General features: G+C 40.9%; 1 protein-coding gene across 3 annotated transcripts in view; it reads right to left on the bottom strand.

The window, feature by feature from the left end:
• Positions 1-623: 623 nt before the first annotated feature.
• Positions 624-18,555, bottom strand: part of LOC141771386 (mitochondrial intermediate peptidase-like) — a 32,377-nt gene continuing 14,445 nt past the window's right edge. For all 3 annotated transcript variants that reach the window (XM_074641576.1, XM_074641578.1, XM_074641577.1), the window contains 3 exons: positions 16,496-16,617; positions 14,594-14,667; positions 624-1,279 (listed from right to left, as the gene is read on the bottom strand). In XM_074641576.1, the coding sequence (XP_074497677.1) occupies positions 1,179-1,279; positions 14,594-14,667; positions 16,496-16,617 (297 nt within the window). In that variant the 3' untranslated portion in view covers positions 624-1,178. The remainder of the gene's footprint in view (positions 1,280-14,593; positions 14,668-16,495; positions 16,618-18,555) is intronic.

Here is an 18,555-nt window from a genome sequence, read left to right on the forward strand (position 1 = left end):
GTGGAAACGATGTACAAAGGCATCGTATGTTATCTGGAAAAAGTTATATTTTACTATGTCGAAAAAAAAGTTATAGTATTGTATGTCCAAAAAAGTCATAGTACAGTATGCAGGAAATAGCCATAGTAGAGTATGTCCAAAAAATTATTCGAAAGTCATAGTATAGTATGTCGAAAAAAGTCATATTACAGTATTTCGAAAAAAGTCATAAAAAGGTCAGAGTATAGTTTGTCAAAAAAAAGTCATAGCATAGTATGTTGAATAAAGTCATTAAAAAGTCATAGTATAGTATGTCGAAGTGAGAAAAGATCATAGTTGGTATCTCGAAAAAAGTCATAGTATTGTAAGCTATGAAAAAGTCGTAAGTCTAGTATGTTGCAACAGCTGCGACAATCCAGATCAGAATTGACCAACACTTTCCAATTTCTGACTGAAAATTCATAACACAAAGTACTGAATTTCTCTCTCTGACCTCCAGCGCACCAAGCACTCCTCCTCGTGACAAAACAGATGGAGCGGTATAAATTTAAAGTCTAAACAATGACCACATGACAGGAAGAGCAGATTAAGTAGTCTTCCTCATGCTGATTTGATCAGGAAAAAACAATATCCTGCTAGTATGCGAGTTGAAAATGGATATTTAATGAGGGGATACTTGTTGTGGGATTAATGAGAATAAAAGACAGATTCATTGATAATCACAAAAATAGGAACACAGTGAAATTTGTAGTGGTAGGTTACATTACAGAGTACATTATCTGTTCATTTTTAACAACGTTCAGTACAAAAAGGTGAAAAAACGTATGTACAAACTCAAAATCATTTAATGATATTAAACAAACAGTATCTGACCCGGCACAAGTTACTGTTGAAATACCATTAATGGTAACAAGGGAGTCCAGAGCATTGGGAAATTGTCTGTGAATGGGACACAGTTTACAATAATCTGCATTAATCAATATTCAATGATTATCAGGACTTTTCAGTCAATGTGACTTTAAGAGAGACCAGCAATATATAAAATGCTAACAATTCATTTACGGACGAAGAAAAGATGCTTAGTAAGAATGAGCGTGCACCCTGCGGTCACGTCTTTCACCTCATGGCCCGGCATCTGTGTGCATCATCTCTTTGCCTTGTAAGGTTCAAGTCAGTTTCCATGGCGCCGTTGGCATCTTTCAGCATTCAGAGTCATTGATGAAGGTCTCAAAGTTCAGGTTGAGCTCAGACACCAACGCTTCCACAAAGTCCTCCATGGTGGGCTGTCTCTGCAGCATCCCTGTCACACAAAAACACAAAGCAGCAGGTTTTAGGGTGTGTGTGTGTGTGTGTGTGTGTTCAGTGCACATCTGTCTCTGGGAAGGGAAAAGCTCTGGTTGGGCATTAGGAAGAACTGGTTTTCTATTTTCCATCATCTCACCTCATTCGGACAGGAAAAGGGTCAGCTTTCTGGAACATTTAAGCTGCAGCGGTTTTACTAAACACAGCACTCTGAGGTAATTCCAGTTCGGCAATGTCATCATCACAAGTATAATGTATTTTAAGGATGGTTTTATTTTTAACTAGTGCTGACAATCGATTAACATATTTAACTGTGTATACCGCAAATTAATCACACATTTTTTATCTGTTCAAAATGAACCTTAAAGGGAGATTTGTCAAGTATTTAATACTCTTATCAACATGGGAGTGGGCAAATACGTTTGCCTTATGCAAATGTATGTATATATTTATTATTGGAAATCAATTAACAACACAAAACAATGACAGATATTGTCCAGAAAACGTCACAGGTACTGCATTTAGCATTAATAATATATGCTCAAATCATAACATGGCAAACTGCAGCCCAACAGGCAGCAACAGCTGTCAGTGTGTCAGTGTGCTGACTTGACTATGACTTGCCCCAAAACTGCATGTGATTATCATAAAGTGGACATGTCTGTAAAGGGGAGACTCATGGGTACCCATAGAACCCATTTTCATTCACATATCTTGAGGTCAGAGGTCAAGGGACCCCTTTGAAAATGGTCATGACAGTTTTTCCTTGCCAAAATTTAGTGCAAGTTTGGAGCGTTATCTAACCTCCTTCCCGACAAGCTATTATGACATGGTCGGTACCAATGCTACTTTAGGTTTTCTGGTTTCATATGATAGCAGCATCTTCACTCTATTTTTAAACCTGAACCCGCTACAACCTCCGGAAGATCGATTGCATTAACGCATTTAAGAAGTGGCGTTAAAACTAATTATTGCGTTTAACTTTTTTTAGCAGCCCTATTTTTAACATCTGTATCTTGATATCTGATGTGTAATCAGTGCAAAGTGAACGTATAATATTATATACTATCATTAAAGACAGTATGCAGTACTTTTTTTTTTTTTTTCTCACACACTCTCCCTATACTGAGAAGAAGTGTAAACAGGCACAGAAACTCAGAGAAACAAGCTTTGTGGATACCTTTAACAGGCTTCAGATGGTGATATGATCCAACAGACTGCATGTACTGTAGTAAAACACAGCTATAAAGTTCTCAACATCTTCAATTTCAGCCTTTATAGTGCCTTATAGGGGCGATACTGAGCCCTCACACTCCCGTTACACCAGACTGTGACTAGTGGCGTAGAGCAAATATGACTGTGCAGCCAGCGAGCGAGCGAGCCCTGGGAATGTCTGTCTGTGTTTTGAGAGCCTGTCTGCCAGCTCATGCGTGGAGGACTCCCTTGCTTGCTTTACAATTCAGCTGCACGCCCGCTTTGAAGTCAGTTCATTTCCCCTTGTGTAGCTGCCAATGTAAATAGGCGCTCTCCCCCTCCCCCTTTCCTGCATGGGTCACCTCCAACGCACACACACACACACACACACTCACTCACTCAAACACAAGCATGTCTGCACAGGCATGCATGAATGGAGACGCAAAGAGTTTCACAAAGCGATCCTAAACACATGGACACACAGCGAGATAAGGACAGTCAAACACACACACACACACACTGCGGAGTCTACGTTGCTGCCATCCTGAAACTGGCTCAGCGGGTAGAAACTGAACGCAGGTTTGGCCCGACCTGCGGTGAATCGCCTTGCATGAGAGCACTATAGAAGGGATTATCATCTCCTCTTACCCACCGGTCGCTCCCTACCCTTTGGCTACAAGATGATACCGGCATAGAGGGGTCCCTAATGCACCACGACAGCAAGGCCCCTGGATCTCTGGGAACAAGGCAGCCACATGAAAGTGATGATTTCAAACCATAAACGATAGTCCTAATTAGAGGGCTGCAGGATGTTTTTGCTGAGACCACTGCATCTAGTCATTGTATAGCATGCGAGAAAAAATGTATGTCAGAAAAAAAGGTCGTAGTATAGTATGTCATATCAGAAAAAAAAGGTAATATAAAAAGTGGATGTTTGTGCCAAATTTGAAGAAATTTCCTCGAGGCGATATCGTGTTTATGAAAACATGATTCCTCTGTGCCGGCGACAGACCTGGCTGCAGGCGTTGTTTTTGGGTTGTCTGTAAAAATGTCATAGTATAGTATGCCATAAAAAGTCATAGTATAGTATATCATAGAGAAGTGTGCCATAAACGTCATTAAACCCACCATTATTTGTATCAGATGCATTTCAAGGCATCGTTTTCCATCCTTCCTCATTTTCTAATTAAATGCTCCACTATGTTCTCCAGCTTGTCGCTAACAGCAAAGTTGCGTGCAATAAAACCAGAACGGCGAGATGAAAGAAAGAGGGGAACTGCTAAGTCAGGTGATAATTCTCTGTGGGTTTGTAATTATGAGTGACTCCTTCATATTACACACAGTTATCTGATTTGCTAATAAAAAACTAGAATTACCGCCTCGCGGTTGTATGCCTCCGCCAACCAGTCAGGTTGCAGTTATCATGATGTCAAAATGTCATCACTTCATCATTTTATCCTGTTAGACATTTGTGTGAAATTGTCACACAGGTAATTAGCATATGAATTATTGAATTATGGCCAAAAACGTGTTGTCTGAGATCGTAGTGACCTTTGACTACCAAAGTCGAACTAACCTTAAAGCGAGGAATCTCTATCGTTCCGTATGTCCTTTGCATATCTCGAGAACCGTTAATCCGATCTACTTCACACTTGGCGGGTTAATTACTGGGGACCCCATGGAGTGCTTTCTCCAATTTGGTGCAATTTGGACACACGACACATTCAATATTAATGAACTTTGAATAGACAAGCGAACGGTGCTCTGTGCAGCGGCGGGGGCATGGCTTCAGAGCTCTGCAGACGGAGATGATCATGTGGTCTGCAGCGGGCAGACCGCGGCTCATTGAGTGCATTTCAGTTTTGCTTCTGGATGCTGGATATACTAGCGTTACGACCAAACTCTTCACTTCCCTGGAAGTCAACAAGCACTGAGCGGGTCTTGACAACGCTGTAAGCAGCTCTTCCTTGGGGCTGAGCAATCGGCCTGCTTCGAACGGCCACGCGCTCCAAACGGGCACGATTGAGAGAATGATTACATGTCGAGGAGATATTTTACTAATCCTTGCATGAATATCCTTTTAAGTTGCCACACAAAAGGTCAGTCACAGAACAGCATCCTTGAAGCTCAATGGGAAGCGTCAAGGACTGAATGGTACTCATCTTCCCAGTCATCTCTTCGCCAGTGTGCAGCACAAAAACAACAGGCGCACAGGTTCACACATGTTCTGACATAACACTTGTTTACTTGGTTGATTTTCACAGCACGTGAGCAGACAGCTGTGGGCTCAGCTACTAATTTGAACTCTCCGTACACTGTCTGCAGCATCACCAGCACTTTCTCTAATAGATGTAATTTCCTGACTGTGTGTCCACAGGGGGATCTGATGTCTGGAGCCTCGCATGCCACAGGTTAGTGTGTTTAACAAGCAAAGCTAACATGACAAGAGTGATGAGAGAGGCAGAGGAGGAGGAGGAAGGGGAGAGAGAAAGAGAGAGAGAGAGAGAGAAAGTTAGAGATGGAAAGGGAGGCGTGACCATGAAAGAGGTAAGTCAGGTAGATAATGGCGCCCTCGCCGGCTTCTCATCACCAACAGCTCGGGGTGTCAGCACCTAGGTCTCACACGGCGACCGGCAGTAGATGAAGAGAGGTACAACAATGAGCAGTGAGGAGTGAGACTGTTCTCAGCCCACATCCCTGGGAGAGTTTGAGAGGAATGCACAGATAACCCCAAAGTCATAACAACACTGTGGAGGAGTATCTGATCTGAGGAGCTGCTTTTATAGATACACACAAGGAGGTGGGGCTGAGTCACACGAAACAGACCGGCAGCACGCTGTAAAACGCTGAGCTCTAAAGCTAAAGAAAATGGATGCACCGCAGAGGTTAATGGTGGAGCTGCAGAGGGTAAACTACAGTATGAATCACAGCGGTGTGTGAAGAAACCCCTCAAACTGCTACAACCATAAAAACCTAGAACATTGTTGTTTGTTCTGGACTGTATTACACTGTTTTTCATTTGCATTTAAAAAGGTACAGTGTGTAAGATTTGTTGGCATCTAGTGGTGTGGTTGCAAATAACACCTCGCTCAGAGGCCACCCTTACCATACTAACACAACTTTAGGAGCAATGGAAGTCAGACGGCGGCTCACGTTACCACAGTTTCACAAGCGTGTGGAAGAACTACAGTGGCCTTCGGGTAATGTAAAAACATGAAAGGCTCTGACTAGAGCCAGTGTTTGGTTGCCCCGCTCCGTTGGCTCTAGTCTGCCCTGTCGGAGGTTTTTCATCCGATTCAGTATGTTCAATCGGCAGCGGCAGCGCCCAATGGTTAAAGAAATCACTCTGATTGGCTTTTCCGCTCATACAAATCAGAGCACGAGAAGAGAAACCAGGTGAGGAAAGCAAGCCAATGAGTAAAGTCAAGAGGAAAAACACAGAAGACTCTCATCCGATCATCCCAATACACGGATATTTTCACAACCAAATGGCCGTCTGGAATGAAGCTAAGAGGTGAGAAAGAGTGGTGTGAAAATGGTCGGCAAAAGTCGCTTTGTTTCATGTCCGTATCATAACAACGGCTTGAATATCCGCCATCCTTGGCTTTCCGGTTTCCTTTTTTAAATGATGAATACAGACTAACGCCGCCTCTTGTGGAGAGTTATTTCTTCTCAAAAAAGGCGCAGAACGTATGTTGTAGTTGGCCGTCAGCTGTTGTCTTTGCGGTGTGCTCAAGTGCAACTTTTTGGCCAAGACAAAGGCGACGTGAGATGATTCAAAGGTTGGCCTTTGTCGCCGCTAGTTCTTTGATGTCGGGTTGGTGTTTCTGGGCCTTTTTTTATTTTCTGTGCTCATAGCCTTGAAAAATTTCATGAAATAATTCAACAGTGTTTTTTGTTTCCAGAAAGTGTCCCTACACACTGGATCATCCACAGACCTCACTGGAACCAAGTCACTTATGGTTTACAACAGCAGTGCCTCCACAGTACAGATACTGTACGAGTTGACAACATTACAGTGGGCAGACCTATACACTCACTCTTGGCGAGGCACAGAGGAAACGCAGAGCCAAACTAAACATAGGCTGTGCTTTGTGTCCATTGTTAGGAGAGCCTTAGGACAGAGGCTTTGCCGTGTGAGTCATCTCGTATTAAAGAGTTTCCATTTCCACTCATAATGGCACCGACACGTTCATTGAGGAACACGGCTTCTACCCGCCGTTACAGTCATCTCAGGACCTGGAGTGTTGGCCAACTTGGCAAACAGAGTTTGCGCAGGTGTTAAGACACATAACGAACAAAGTATTTCAAATAACAGAGGATCTCTCTTAACGACTGCTCACTGCTGACTAAGAATGCACATTTTAAGCCAAACCCTGCTTTGCAATTTGTCCACTGAACAGCCCCACTGGAGCTATTGGAAGTTGAGTACCTTGCTCAAGGGTACTTCAAGAGTATTGTTGGGGAAGTAAAGTGCACTACTCGTTCTCTATCCCTACCCAATCTTTCCAAGAAGGTGTGGGAACGTTCAAATCACAGACCCTCTTCTTTACCTCCTTACTATAATACTGTATTACTTCAAATCAGACGGTCGCTGGCGGGACCACGGTTTTGCACTCTGTTACAAGTAAACAGAGCTTTATCTCAGCAGCATGTACAGAATCATTTATTTACTTAAAGGGTGGTGGGCGATGTGTATCAGTCAAATGAAGACCTGTGTGGCTGGCTAACAGCTCTGAGCCTCGGTAATGACAGCTCTAGGGACAAGAACTTATGTTTCATAATCGCTGCCCAGCCTGCAGCTACTGCTGGTTGAATTTATCAAACATCTGAGTTACCGCCTAGCGAGAGTTTTTCTGAAAATGGGAGTAAAGTGTCTGATGACCTACATTCTTCAAAGAACAGATACATCTATATATATTCCCATTTTTTGGTTGAGGACATTTTTAATATGGGTTTCATTTTAAAATTGATCATTAGTCAAATATGCATTTTCAAGAACAGTCAAGAACAATCTCTAGCCCATAAAAACGTTCTGCTCGACTGTTTGGTAGAGCACATTTTGAGTCACTATATCTTATTGAAATATGGGTTGAACTTTCAGTTCCCCTCCTTACAGGAAGGTAGCAACAAAAAACTCACTCCAGACATGAGGCTTTTCTTTGGTCTAATTTTCACAGGAATATTTTATCGATATATCATCGTTTCAGAGGCCTTACTGACAAGAATTATGTGACTTGAAGTCTAATAAAAGGGGCAAATCATTTTTTAAAACCATGCTCTAAAAAAACAGTTCAGTTGGTGAAGGTAGTAAAACTAATGATGTAATTAAAATTTACTATTTTCTACTAAATAAAAAAAATGTATTATTCATTGTTGTTAATATGGTACATTTAATGTCATTCCATTATATACTGTATATGCTAAAATAATTTAATTATGATTTTTTTACTGTCTAATACATGCTCTACCAAACGGTTGAGTTTGGTAAAAGTAGTGATGCTAAGATAATAAATTTACAATTTTTAATGAAATAAAAACAAACTTATGGACATTCACTGATTTTTCAACATTTCTGAGATGTTTCAAAGTAGTTTATTGTAAATATGGTAAAAATCTAGAATAAATACATTGAAATAATACTAGGACTATTAATACTATTAATGTCATGGTAACAAATTGACATACCGTATGTTGGTAAGTTAACCTATTGCTAGCATAATAACTGTACATGGTTTGTATTTTCCCTTTTGCCATCTCCACTGTTTGGTTCAAAAATGTACGGTCTGTTAAAAAAAAAAAAAAAAAAGAAATTTATTCCATTTCTTTTTTCATAGTGAGAACATTAAAGATATAGAGTTGTGCAGCTTTTCTACAAAAAAACATATATTTCTTTCTTGGCTCCCTGAAAGTAAGCGTAGCAAGCACTTTCACACTTTTAGTGCTCCAATAGCAGAATGCAGGTTAAAAATCCTGTATTCTGCTTTTGGAGCATTAATCAGCACTATTGGAAACTGTCTTTAACAAATCAGAGCTGTTTTATAAGAGCTATTGATCCCAGTCCTTTGGGCTCGGCGGTGTTCAGTTCTTTCAAGATTTAATTGGTTGCTTTTATACGATAATTAAAGGTTGGAGGGAGCAGCAGTACGCCACATACGTACATTTAAAATGGGAACGAACTGGAGCGTGCAGTAACTTGAGCCTTTATAGTGTTACATTCCCTGTATATGTATGAAACTATACTCGTATACGGACTAGCGCACGGAGCTCTTAGTCACTTAAGAGTTTATGATCGCACATTTCAAAACACATTTCTGGCTGCTTCAGAAGCCGTTCAGCTGCTGCTTTTAACCATTCAAAACATGTCGAGGTGTGAAAAGCAGTTACCTCTGTCAAACCTGGAGGCGAAACTTTGGCTCACTGCCTCTGTAATTATTCCTTTGAAGTTCAGGAAGCTTTTTCTACAAACACTTAAACCAGGCCCAGAAAGCAAGCAAGACAAGGGTGATGACAAACAGTGCACAGGGAGGCTCTCTGCTGAGTAAATGCCTTCACAAAAGAAGAAAAACCTGCAATGTTATTGAGGATAAACCCTACAAAAACCTCTTAATGTAAGAAAAGTTTCATTATTTAAACATGAAATTAATCTGTATTAAAATGCACAATCAGATTTATGCTCTTTCTACTCATTCAAGTGACTAAAGGTTGAAGTCCTGCGTGCAAACACTAAATTTGGGGAAACTGCTTTTGGTGTTTGCGCTGCAAGAACTTGGAACAGTTTACAAAACACATTAAAGTTAAACACAATTGTACCTATAGGTAATTTTACAATGTTTACTGAGGTAATAAATCAAGTGAGAAGTCATTTCCTCATAGACTTCTATACAATCTGACTTCTTTTTGCAACCAGAGGAGTCGCCCCCTGCTGGCTATTAGAAAGAATGCAAGTTTAAGGCACTTCTATATTGGCTTCACTTTTCAGACCTGAAGGTTACCCACTGCTAAATACCTGCAAAACTGATGACGTTCCCACCAGCCTCAGCTGTACTTTGTGTTCAGTGCTAATTAACAAATGCATGCTAAATAATAAACTAAATGAACATGATATATACCTGCAAACATCAGCACAGCATGTTAGCATTGTAATTGTGAGATAGGGTTGAGCGATGTGACGGTATATATACCGTGCAATGGTAGAAATGTGCCCACCAGTAGAGATTTGGCAGTACTGTTTCCACCGTGGTTTTACATTTTGAGTCTTTTGTTATTAACTCAAGTGTTTCATGTGAGGCAGATGTTTTTGTTTGTATGGAAGTTCCAAAAAAATAAAAAATAATAATCAAATGCGATGAAGTAAAGTATGGTTATTATTTTAAATTTCTTAATTGAATTTACAGAACAATTACTGTATTTTGATATAAACCGTTGCTGGGATATAAAATGATATGTACAGTGATAGAGGATATTGGCCATATCGCCCACCCCTATTGTGAGCATGTTAGCATTTAGCTCAAAGCGCTGCAGGTGGCAAAGTAAACTCACAGTGCTGCGAGCACGGCTGTAGTCTCTTTTTAAAGAATTTCCTTTTGAAAACTGCCCCAAGACGAACACAAATTCATAAATTCAAACTTTTCAGGACTTTTTAATGACTTTTTTCTCACAGCGCTGTGGTCATCAAAAGGCAAACTACCACCAGTAAATCAAGGATGAGACACTTCCCTCGGTACCTGCGCTGTGTGGAGCACTGAAGATAATTTTCACCACAAATCATGTCTGTTTTTAAGTAAGGGCTATAAATTATGTTTACATCTTAGCTGTGAAGTTCCTCTCCTCCGGTTCAAACTGCACTATACATCATTGTCACAAAAAATGCTGTGGGACTGTGCAGACCACCGTGCTCTTGGGGTTTATTAGCGACTATGCGAGCAGTCATAAAATCTATTCAGCCACGCTGCCTCCAGACAAAGGACTCGGCTACCGAGCCGTAGTAGATCCATTTTCTGTGCTCGGCGGTCGGGGCTATGGGAACAGTCTGGACCATGAAAGACTTCTCTGTGGCGGGAGCCGAGGTTCAGTTCAGTCAGTCGATCACCTTTCACTCTCTCCTTCCCTTTCTCTTCCCTCTCACTCTCACTTTTTCTCTGACTCATTTCAGTCCTGTTGCTGCTCCTGCTGCTGGTCTGGATTTAATGCCCGGGTTTACATTTCAACACCGTCTTTCCTGGGAAACATCCAGTGGCGGGGAGGGAGCCCTGCAGATAAAGACTGGCCTCTGATTAGCCTTGCTGGGCCTGCTCCGGTTCCCTCGGTGCCCTTGTGCCCCCTCTACCACCTTGCCGAAGGGGATAGCGGGGAAATGTTACACACCTCCGTTTACAAGGGTCTTTGTTTGAAAGGAGTTTGTGTGACGGGTTTGATCTGGATTCTGTGTCCGTTCCTCTGGTCTTCTGCTCTAAATACTGCTTTTGATATAAAAGACCCCTTCTTATAAAACCCTTTTCCGTTCCCCGATAGGAATTCAAGATGGTTGCTGTGAACCGCTCAACCCCACAGCGAATAGTGGTGAAAAGCTAAATGTTTCAGCACATGCACTGATGTACTTTTATAACTCTGACTTTCATGATGTTAAAGTAAATTATGAGGACATATGTAGCCATCAAAATGGGGAGGCGTCTGGATGAGTCTCACTAAAAATGTGGCAGCTTTTTATCTTCGTTTGAGCGTTTCTCCAGACACGGATAGATTTTATTATGATAAAATAAAAAAGAAGAAAGAAACGGGTGTAAGATGATTATCATAAACGCAGGGGCACAGAGTGGACCGAAAAGATGTGAAAAAATGTGAAACTGGAACGAACATCTAACCATTTCAAGGCTCTTTTAATTTGATCTACATTTTCTGTTATAAAACTATTTTGGCTGAGTGTTATCCCTCAAGCGGACATTTTTACAGCCTTGCACAATGACTTATGGCTAGGAAAGACAGCCACAGGGATCACTATGACCCTGATAACTATTCTGCACACTTGGCCTATAATTAGAGTAGCATTCACTTCAAAGGGAGCCATAAAAGCAAATATTGTCAGTTCAACAACAGTTAATTGGCCAGTAGATCTAATAACAAGGATCTGATCTGTCGGTGGTTGTAATTTCAGAGGTCTGGGCGCAGCCCTGGCTGGAGCTGTCAGAGGGACAATCTGATGGAGGAGGGAGGAGGTGACCCTGAGGGAGAGATTTACAGTACACTCCCAAATGTCACCTGATATTACTAATCCCTCTCCTCACCTTCTCCTCTGTTGTCCTGTCCAGACACGCCACAGTGGCTGCTCAAGGAGGGGAGGAGGAAGTGATGGGAGGATGAAGGGAGGAGGGCAACAGGAGGAAGTAGTTTGTTTTGCCTGACATGCCTATATGAAGATTAACTACAGCTTCTACTCAAATGATATAACCTGATTAACTACAGTTTGATGGCTACAAACAGAAAGTCAAACAAGAGTCTACAGCCATGCTAGCAGCTCTGTGAAGGTGCACTAAGACACAGCGGTGCTTTGAGCTGAATGCTAACATGCTCATCATGACAATATTAACACAATGTTTTTATATATAAATCGTTAGAAGAGCAAATTTGTGCGTAAATGAATGTTCCTGACCATTTTTACCGCCATTTCCACATCATCTTATATTATCTTAAATAGGTGAAGCAGCCATTTCCAAGAGATAGTATATGTTTGATAAATCACAACTTCGTTTTATGCGTGTTACTGAAAACATATCCACATGTTAAATATAGGGATACACTGATTCTGGGACGATACCGATTACAAAGACGTCTTCATTATTAAAAACAACAGAGCTGTTTTAAACTCATTAAGCATTTCATTACACTGTCTTTGAATGAGCACAAATCCAGTCATACAAATGTATGAAACAACTGTTAATATAACCTTCTTTCACATGAAAAAGATTATTTAAAAAAAATGTAAATAACCAACTCAACATTTAGCTGGTGCAACATTGATGCAACGCAATAGATCGGCCACTGCCATCAGCGAATGTCATCTTATTTACCAATAGGCCGATGGCAGTCAACAAGACAAATAGATTCAAGAGTTTTATTTGTCATGTACTCATACAGGATGCGCAGTGTAATGCAAAATTATTGGATGAATATCATCCAGTATTGATGTTCGTCCGATAAGTCGGTGCATCCCTAGTTAAATACTTAAATGAGACCAATTAAATGCGTTTAGGCAGAGTTAACAAGCTTTGTTTTTTTCCCTCTCCTCATTAAAACATACCAAATGTACACTAGCCTTTCATATTAGATTCAATGTCATAATTAGGCTACAATTATCAGAACAATACGAACATTCAGGCTCCCTCACGAGACTCAAAGGAGTACTGCAGATGTAAAAGACTATGACCCAGTCTTTGAGAATAATTGGTTTAGCAGGTATATTGTTTACCATCTTAGATTAGTGTGTTAGCATTAAAACACTTGCTACTTAGCACCAAACACAAAGTACAGCTGAGGCTGATGAGAATGTCATTAGTTTTGCAGGTAGTTGAAAAGTCAAAGGATCACCGATGTTATTTAAATTCAGGGAGGACATATTCTATTTCATTGCGATCCATCCAATATATTTGTTGAGGTATTTCAGTCTGGACCAAAGTGGAGGACCAACTGACCGACACTGCCATCTCCGCTAGAGCCACGCTGCTAGCATGGCTGAAATATGTTGGTTAAACACAACGTGGAACGTACCAGACTGATTTCAGTCCTGCAGAATCAGCAGTTTTTAGGGCTCAAACCTATAATCATCCATGTCCGTCTTTCCTGCCTTCACTATTTTGTCTGTGCTAAAAAAAAAAAAGAGCAGAATAATGTCTTTAAGTTTTTGTTTTTTTTAAAAAGCAGATCGAATAACTGACCTCAGAAAAGGGTTGGTCTAGCATCAATAGTGTACGGTTGCTAGAGGGAGCTGACTCAACAGTTCATAACACAGCAGGACTAGCTGTGTGTCTGGGATGCTCTTGTAAACAAAGATAAGAAACTTTGGGAGGTGTGTTAAATTGTGATTGAGCTCCCACAACGGCACCAATTTACCAGAGCAAGCCAAACCACAACAGCAGCAGCAGCTGCATACACCTGAAAAAAACACAACCTGACTAATGGACTCACAGCTGCTTCTGTCTGATGACAAACTCGATCTAAATTTCCCCCTCAGGGGATTTAGAGGACGTTAAAAGGACTGTAATGGACACCTATTTGGCACATTATTGTTATTGATTCATGATCCTTCCTTGGGAGAAATTGGGTTCAGCGTTGTCTTATGGTATTTGTAATATACAACAATGTTTACAGTTTTCATGTATGTATTATGTAATTTCTTTATTTCTTCTTCCTCTGTAATCTAGATTATTGTTCACTGGTCATTGTTGAAAAAAGAAACCTTCTCAAATGTGCAAAAGTGGTAACAAATCAAAGTACTAGTACACAAAAAAAGCCTTTTTTTTGCAACTAGGAGTCGCCCTCTACTGGCTATTAGAAAGAATGCAAGTTTAAGACACTTCCTCATTGGCTTTCAGACCAGGAGGTAGCCCACTTTCCCGCTGACACACATTGTAACTAGTAATTAGTATGTTTTTTCAAGGACGTTTTTCTGCCTGGCATGAGGGGAGACTGCTGAAAAAAAACAACTTTCAAGAGCAGTTGACCCTCCAGGCTGTCAAAACAAATTCAACAGTATTACGTTACAGTAATTATGCAAAACCTATTTTACTGGTGCTACTGGAAGCTAATGGACTGACACTTTATTCCTAAACTGAAGGAAACCCGGAGATGAACTATGGTACAAAACAGCTAAATCTGCTCTGGGGAATGTCCTGTACAAGTTGGGATGACTGTTGCCTGAAGGCCGTGGGGTCAAAAGGTCAGCTGAGAACCCAAAAATAGAGGAGAACTGAGGCCCAGAAGTGCAATTCCTAAGTCTGATGCAACCCAAGCATGTTCAGATGAACTGGTAATAAAATAAAGCTCTTCCTTGAATGTTATGGGTAAATATGAAAAGACTTTGTCAGCATTTTGGGGGGAAAAACGGGTGGATATGGTAAGTTACCTTCAACCATCAGCATGGGCTCCTTGGCTCCTCCATGGGCCAGCATCTCCCGACGGTAACGCTCACCCATGTCCCTGAGAAAGAGAGCAAAGATAAACACAGAAGAGAAAGAGATCAGGTTACAGACACCTGTATGCTCCCCTGTAAAACCCCTCCACCACTGTCACACGGAGCCCAGGGCCAAGTCTCCTAAGCTACCTGTTCACAACACACAGGTGACAGGAACAGAGATCTGACAACTGCAGGTGGAACTAAAACAATCTCAGAGGGCGAGGGAAGACAGGAAGACAGAGAGAAAGCAAAAAGAAAAAGACGAGAGGCAGTTTGAAAACGCTGCAGGGCGATGTGGAGATGGAGATATGGTAGAGGCCTCTTTTTTCAAAACAAAGCTTTCACACTTTGTCCAGAGGCAAACACTTGTGATCAGGGAGGCTCTGGATGCTGGTGAGTGTCTGAACTACAGCAGACATCTGACAAGTCGGCGTGAGTTTCATATTAATGTCATGTTCAATGTCAGGCGGCTGAGACTTTAACAGTGTACAGGGGAAGGTGGCCTGTCAGGAGGCATCGGTCTAAACGCTCTAAATGCAAAACAGGTTCAAGCTGTGCTTTTACATCATTTGCGTGCCTCTCTTACTAGAACCAAAGGTTACGAGTGACTAAAAATAAAGTGAAGACTGTCGGTTAAACAAAACATACGTCTGTGGAAACAAGGAGCTGACCTATTGTTGATGATTGTTGATTGATTCTATTGTTTGACACCTTTCATTGTTTTGACTTGAAATTAAATCATTAAATTAGTAATTTCCATCACTTTGATGCAAATCAAATCAGTTCAAATATGGCAAATTATTAAAAATCAATTCCATAACACTAAAAATCATCATTAATGCTATCATCTGAAAATCAGTAGCTTCAAGATTTCTCCCGAGAAACTTTTGCGTTCTCTCGCAAAACTTTTTCATGTAGAGTCCCTGTGACAGCTTGTACTGTAGTAGCTTGGAATACGGTGATAACGGGCCCTGAATTCGATGAATTTACTGTTTATCAGACCACAGATGAGACAAGAATTAGCTAGCTAGCGCACCCCCCGTGGTTCCTCCGCCTCACTGCCCGCCGCCTCCGGAGCTGCTGTCCGCTCTCCTTCCAGCAAAGTAGTCTCCTAGCGGCCTGGAGTGAGGCTGAGGGGCTGCAGGGTGTGTTAGCTAATTCTTGTCTGATTTTTGGTTTGATAAACAGTAAATTCATCAAATTCAGTGCCCCATACTGTATATAGGGCTGGGTATCGGTACGCCATACCTTTAAGGTATCGACCGAAATAACCCAGTACCAAGTAGTATCAAAACTTCTCCAGTCAAACGATACCTGCAATCGATCCTTTTTTTACCCAGATCGAGAAAAATTTACGATTTGTATAGTTTTGCTTGCAGCCAATCCCCACAAGCGTTCTTTGATTTAAGGCAACATGTGATTGGCCCACTACGGCAGCAGCTACAACCCATACAGTCTGTGGTGTGGTGAAGTCGAGTGCGAGTTAGCAGTTCAGTATGACGAGATGCCACCAAAACATTTGAAAACATGACTATACTACACGCCTGGTGGCATTTTACACAACCGAATCGTCCATTCACACGATGGGTATCGAATGACGTCGAGAAAAAAAAAGGTATCAAATGAAGTACTCTATTCGTATCGGTATCACTTCGGATACTAGTATCGCAGTCTTTTAAACGATACCCAACTCTACCTATATCCCCATTTTCCTACAGCTACTACTGGCCGTCTAAATGAACAAGTTTTGCGAGAAAACGCGAAAGTATCTGCGTTTTTATTGGAGGGAACATTTTGCCTCAAATTTCTGCATGCTCAGTGTGATATTTCAAGCTTGAGCAGCTGTCTCACCTGTTTAAAGGATCCTGAACGAAGCACTGTTTCCACACCATTGAGGCCACGGCGCGGGACATGAGGTAGGAGTAGTACTTGGCCCCGTAGCCAATCAGGTGGCTGAATCTCAGCTGCCACGCCTATGGAGGAAATAAGAGTGCCTATGAGTGAAAAGACAGGGCATCTTGACAAAGTTAAATGAGTTTGTTGGATACAGTGAGGGAGCAGCGTGGCAGAGGAGGACATCACAGCCTTAAAAGGCTTAAATGTTTCTGCTCGTAAAAACCTGTTGAGGGAAGCTGTTTCATGACCGCAGCGAACTATTCCAGTAAAAAGTGAGGCTGAAGATGTTAAACAATTAAACTTCAACTAGGGATAAAAAAAAAAAAACATCTCCATACTAAACTAAACTAAAAGTCTCAAAATTGTGAAAGTCCACCTTTAGTTTTAGTTTTGGCACTGCAACTAAACTGAGGATATTAATGAAAAATAAATCCTAAACTATTAAATGTCTGCTGACACATACGTCAAACACTTTTTCATCTTTTAAGCTCCCTCTATTCTCTTTATTGATGTCATTACATGGGTGAAATAAATACACCTTTACCTCTATAACATAACACTAAATCACAACCTGCCATCTCTTTCTTTAAAAAGGGACATAACATGGAAATTCCTAAATGGTAGAAAGCCCCCTCTCCTCTCTTCTGTTCTCCCTGCTGTAGCCTGAGGCGGCCCCTCTCCATATCTATAAAGACAAGCCCTTTTATGATCTTTCCAAACGGGGACTCTGGGGGGAATTCAGCTGGCAAACACTCAAACATTCAGCCATTTAGAAAAGACAGCAGCTGCCACAGTTAACAAACCATAACAGACTGCAGACGCCTCCCTCCACCTCCAATTTAAACAACTTTATGATTTATACACAAACTGGAAGTGAAATAATTATCTGAAAGGATGTAGACAACTTATGTTTGTACACAAATGATCTACCTGCCAGACAACATCCTGGTACATTCATTTTCTTTGGTAATTAAAGTGGCTTTAAAAGGACCAGTGTGTAGCATTTAGGGGGATCTATTGGCAAAAATGGAATATAATATTAATAAGTATGTTTTTTTTCTTTAGTGTATAGTCACCTGATAATAAGAATCGTGTTTTCGTTAGCTTAGAATGAGTCGTTTATATCTACATACGGCACGAGCCATTCGCGTTTTCACTTAATCTGAAACCTCTCCGCTAGATGCCGCCAAATCCTACACACTGTTCCTTTAATCACTGCAGCCAAAAACTAAACCTTTTAATGATGAAAACGCCTTATAAAGCAGTTTACTATATTTCCTGCAGTCCTGTATTTAAACAGATTTTTTTGGCCACTTAGTAAACACAACATTGACATATTATCACCTTTACATATATCCTTTAACTAATCTCCAGAGGGAAATATCTGGCTCTTTAACAGTAGAAAGTTGTGGGCCATAAAACCAAAACAATGAATTAAAAGAAGCTAAAAAGCTCTAAAAGAGCTAAAGGGAACAGACTCCTTTCAATTTACACATGTAATCCTTTATTAATATAAATAATATAATATAATAATATAAAAATACTGACTATAGCAGCTTTAATCTGGCAAGTCCCATTGAGATCTAATTCTCTTTATAAGGCATTTTATACTTTGTAAGAAATGCTATTAATTCATTATAAATATATCAAAAGTCTGTTTCATCAGTTTGGGATTATACTGACCACCAAAAACCACCATCACCACCTGCCAAAAACACCTTAAAAAAACACAGTATATTACACTTTCATCAGTGGTGTAGTGGTCGTTAATGAGGCGGGTGTACTACTGGGTAGATGGGTAGTTAGTAAGTTTCCGAGGAGGAAGTGGGTATACTCTTCTATAAATTCCTTTTTGGCTGATTGGTGGGTATAAAGTAAACTGCCAGAAAAAAGAGGTGGGTAAACCCTGTGTACCTGAGTATACCCTCCACTACACCACTGACTTTCATGATGAATAAATATCTTCAAAACCATGTTACTGCAGTGGTTCTCAACCAGGGGTCCGGGGACCCCCA

This window comes from Sebastes fasciatus, chromosome 7, assembly GCF_043250625.1.
Source record: "Sebastes fasciatus isolate fSebFas1 chromosome 7, fSebFas1.pri, whole genome shotgun sequence".
Taxonomy (NCBI): Eukaryota; Metazoa; Chordata; class Actinopteri; order Perciformes; family Sebastidae; genus Sebastes; species Sebastes fasciatus.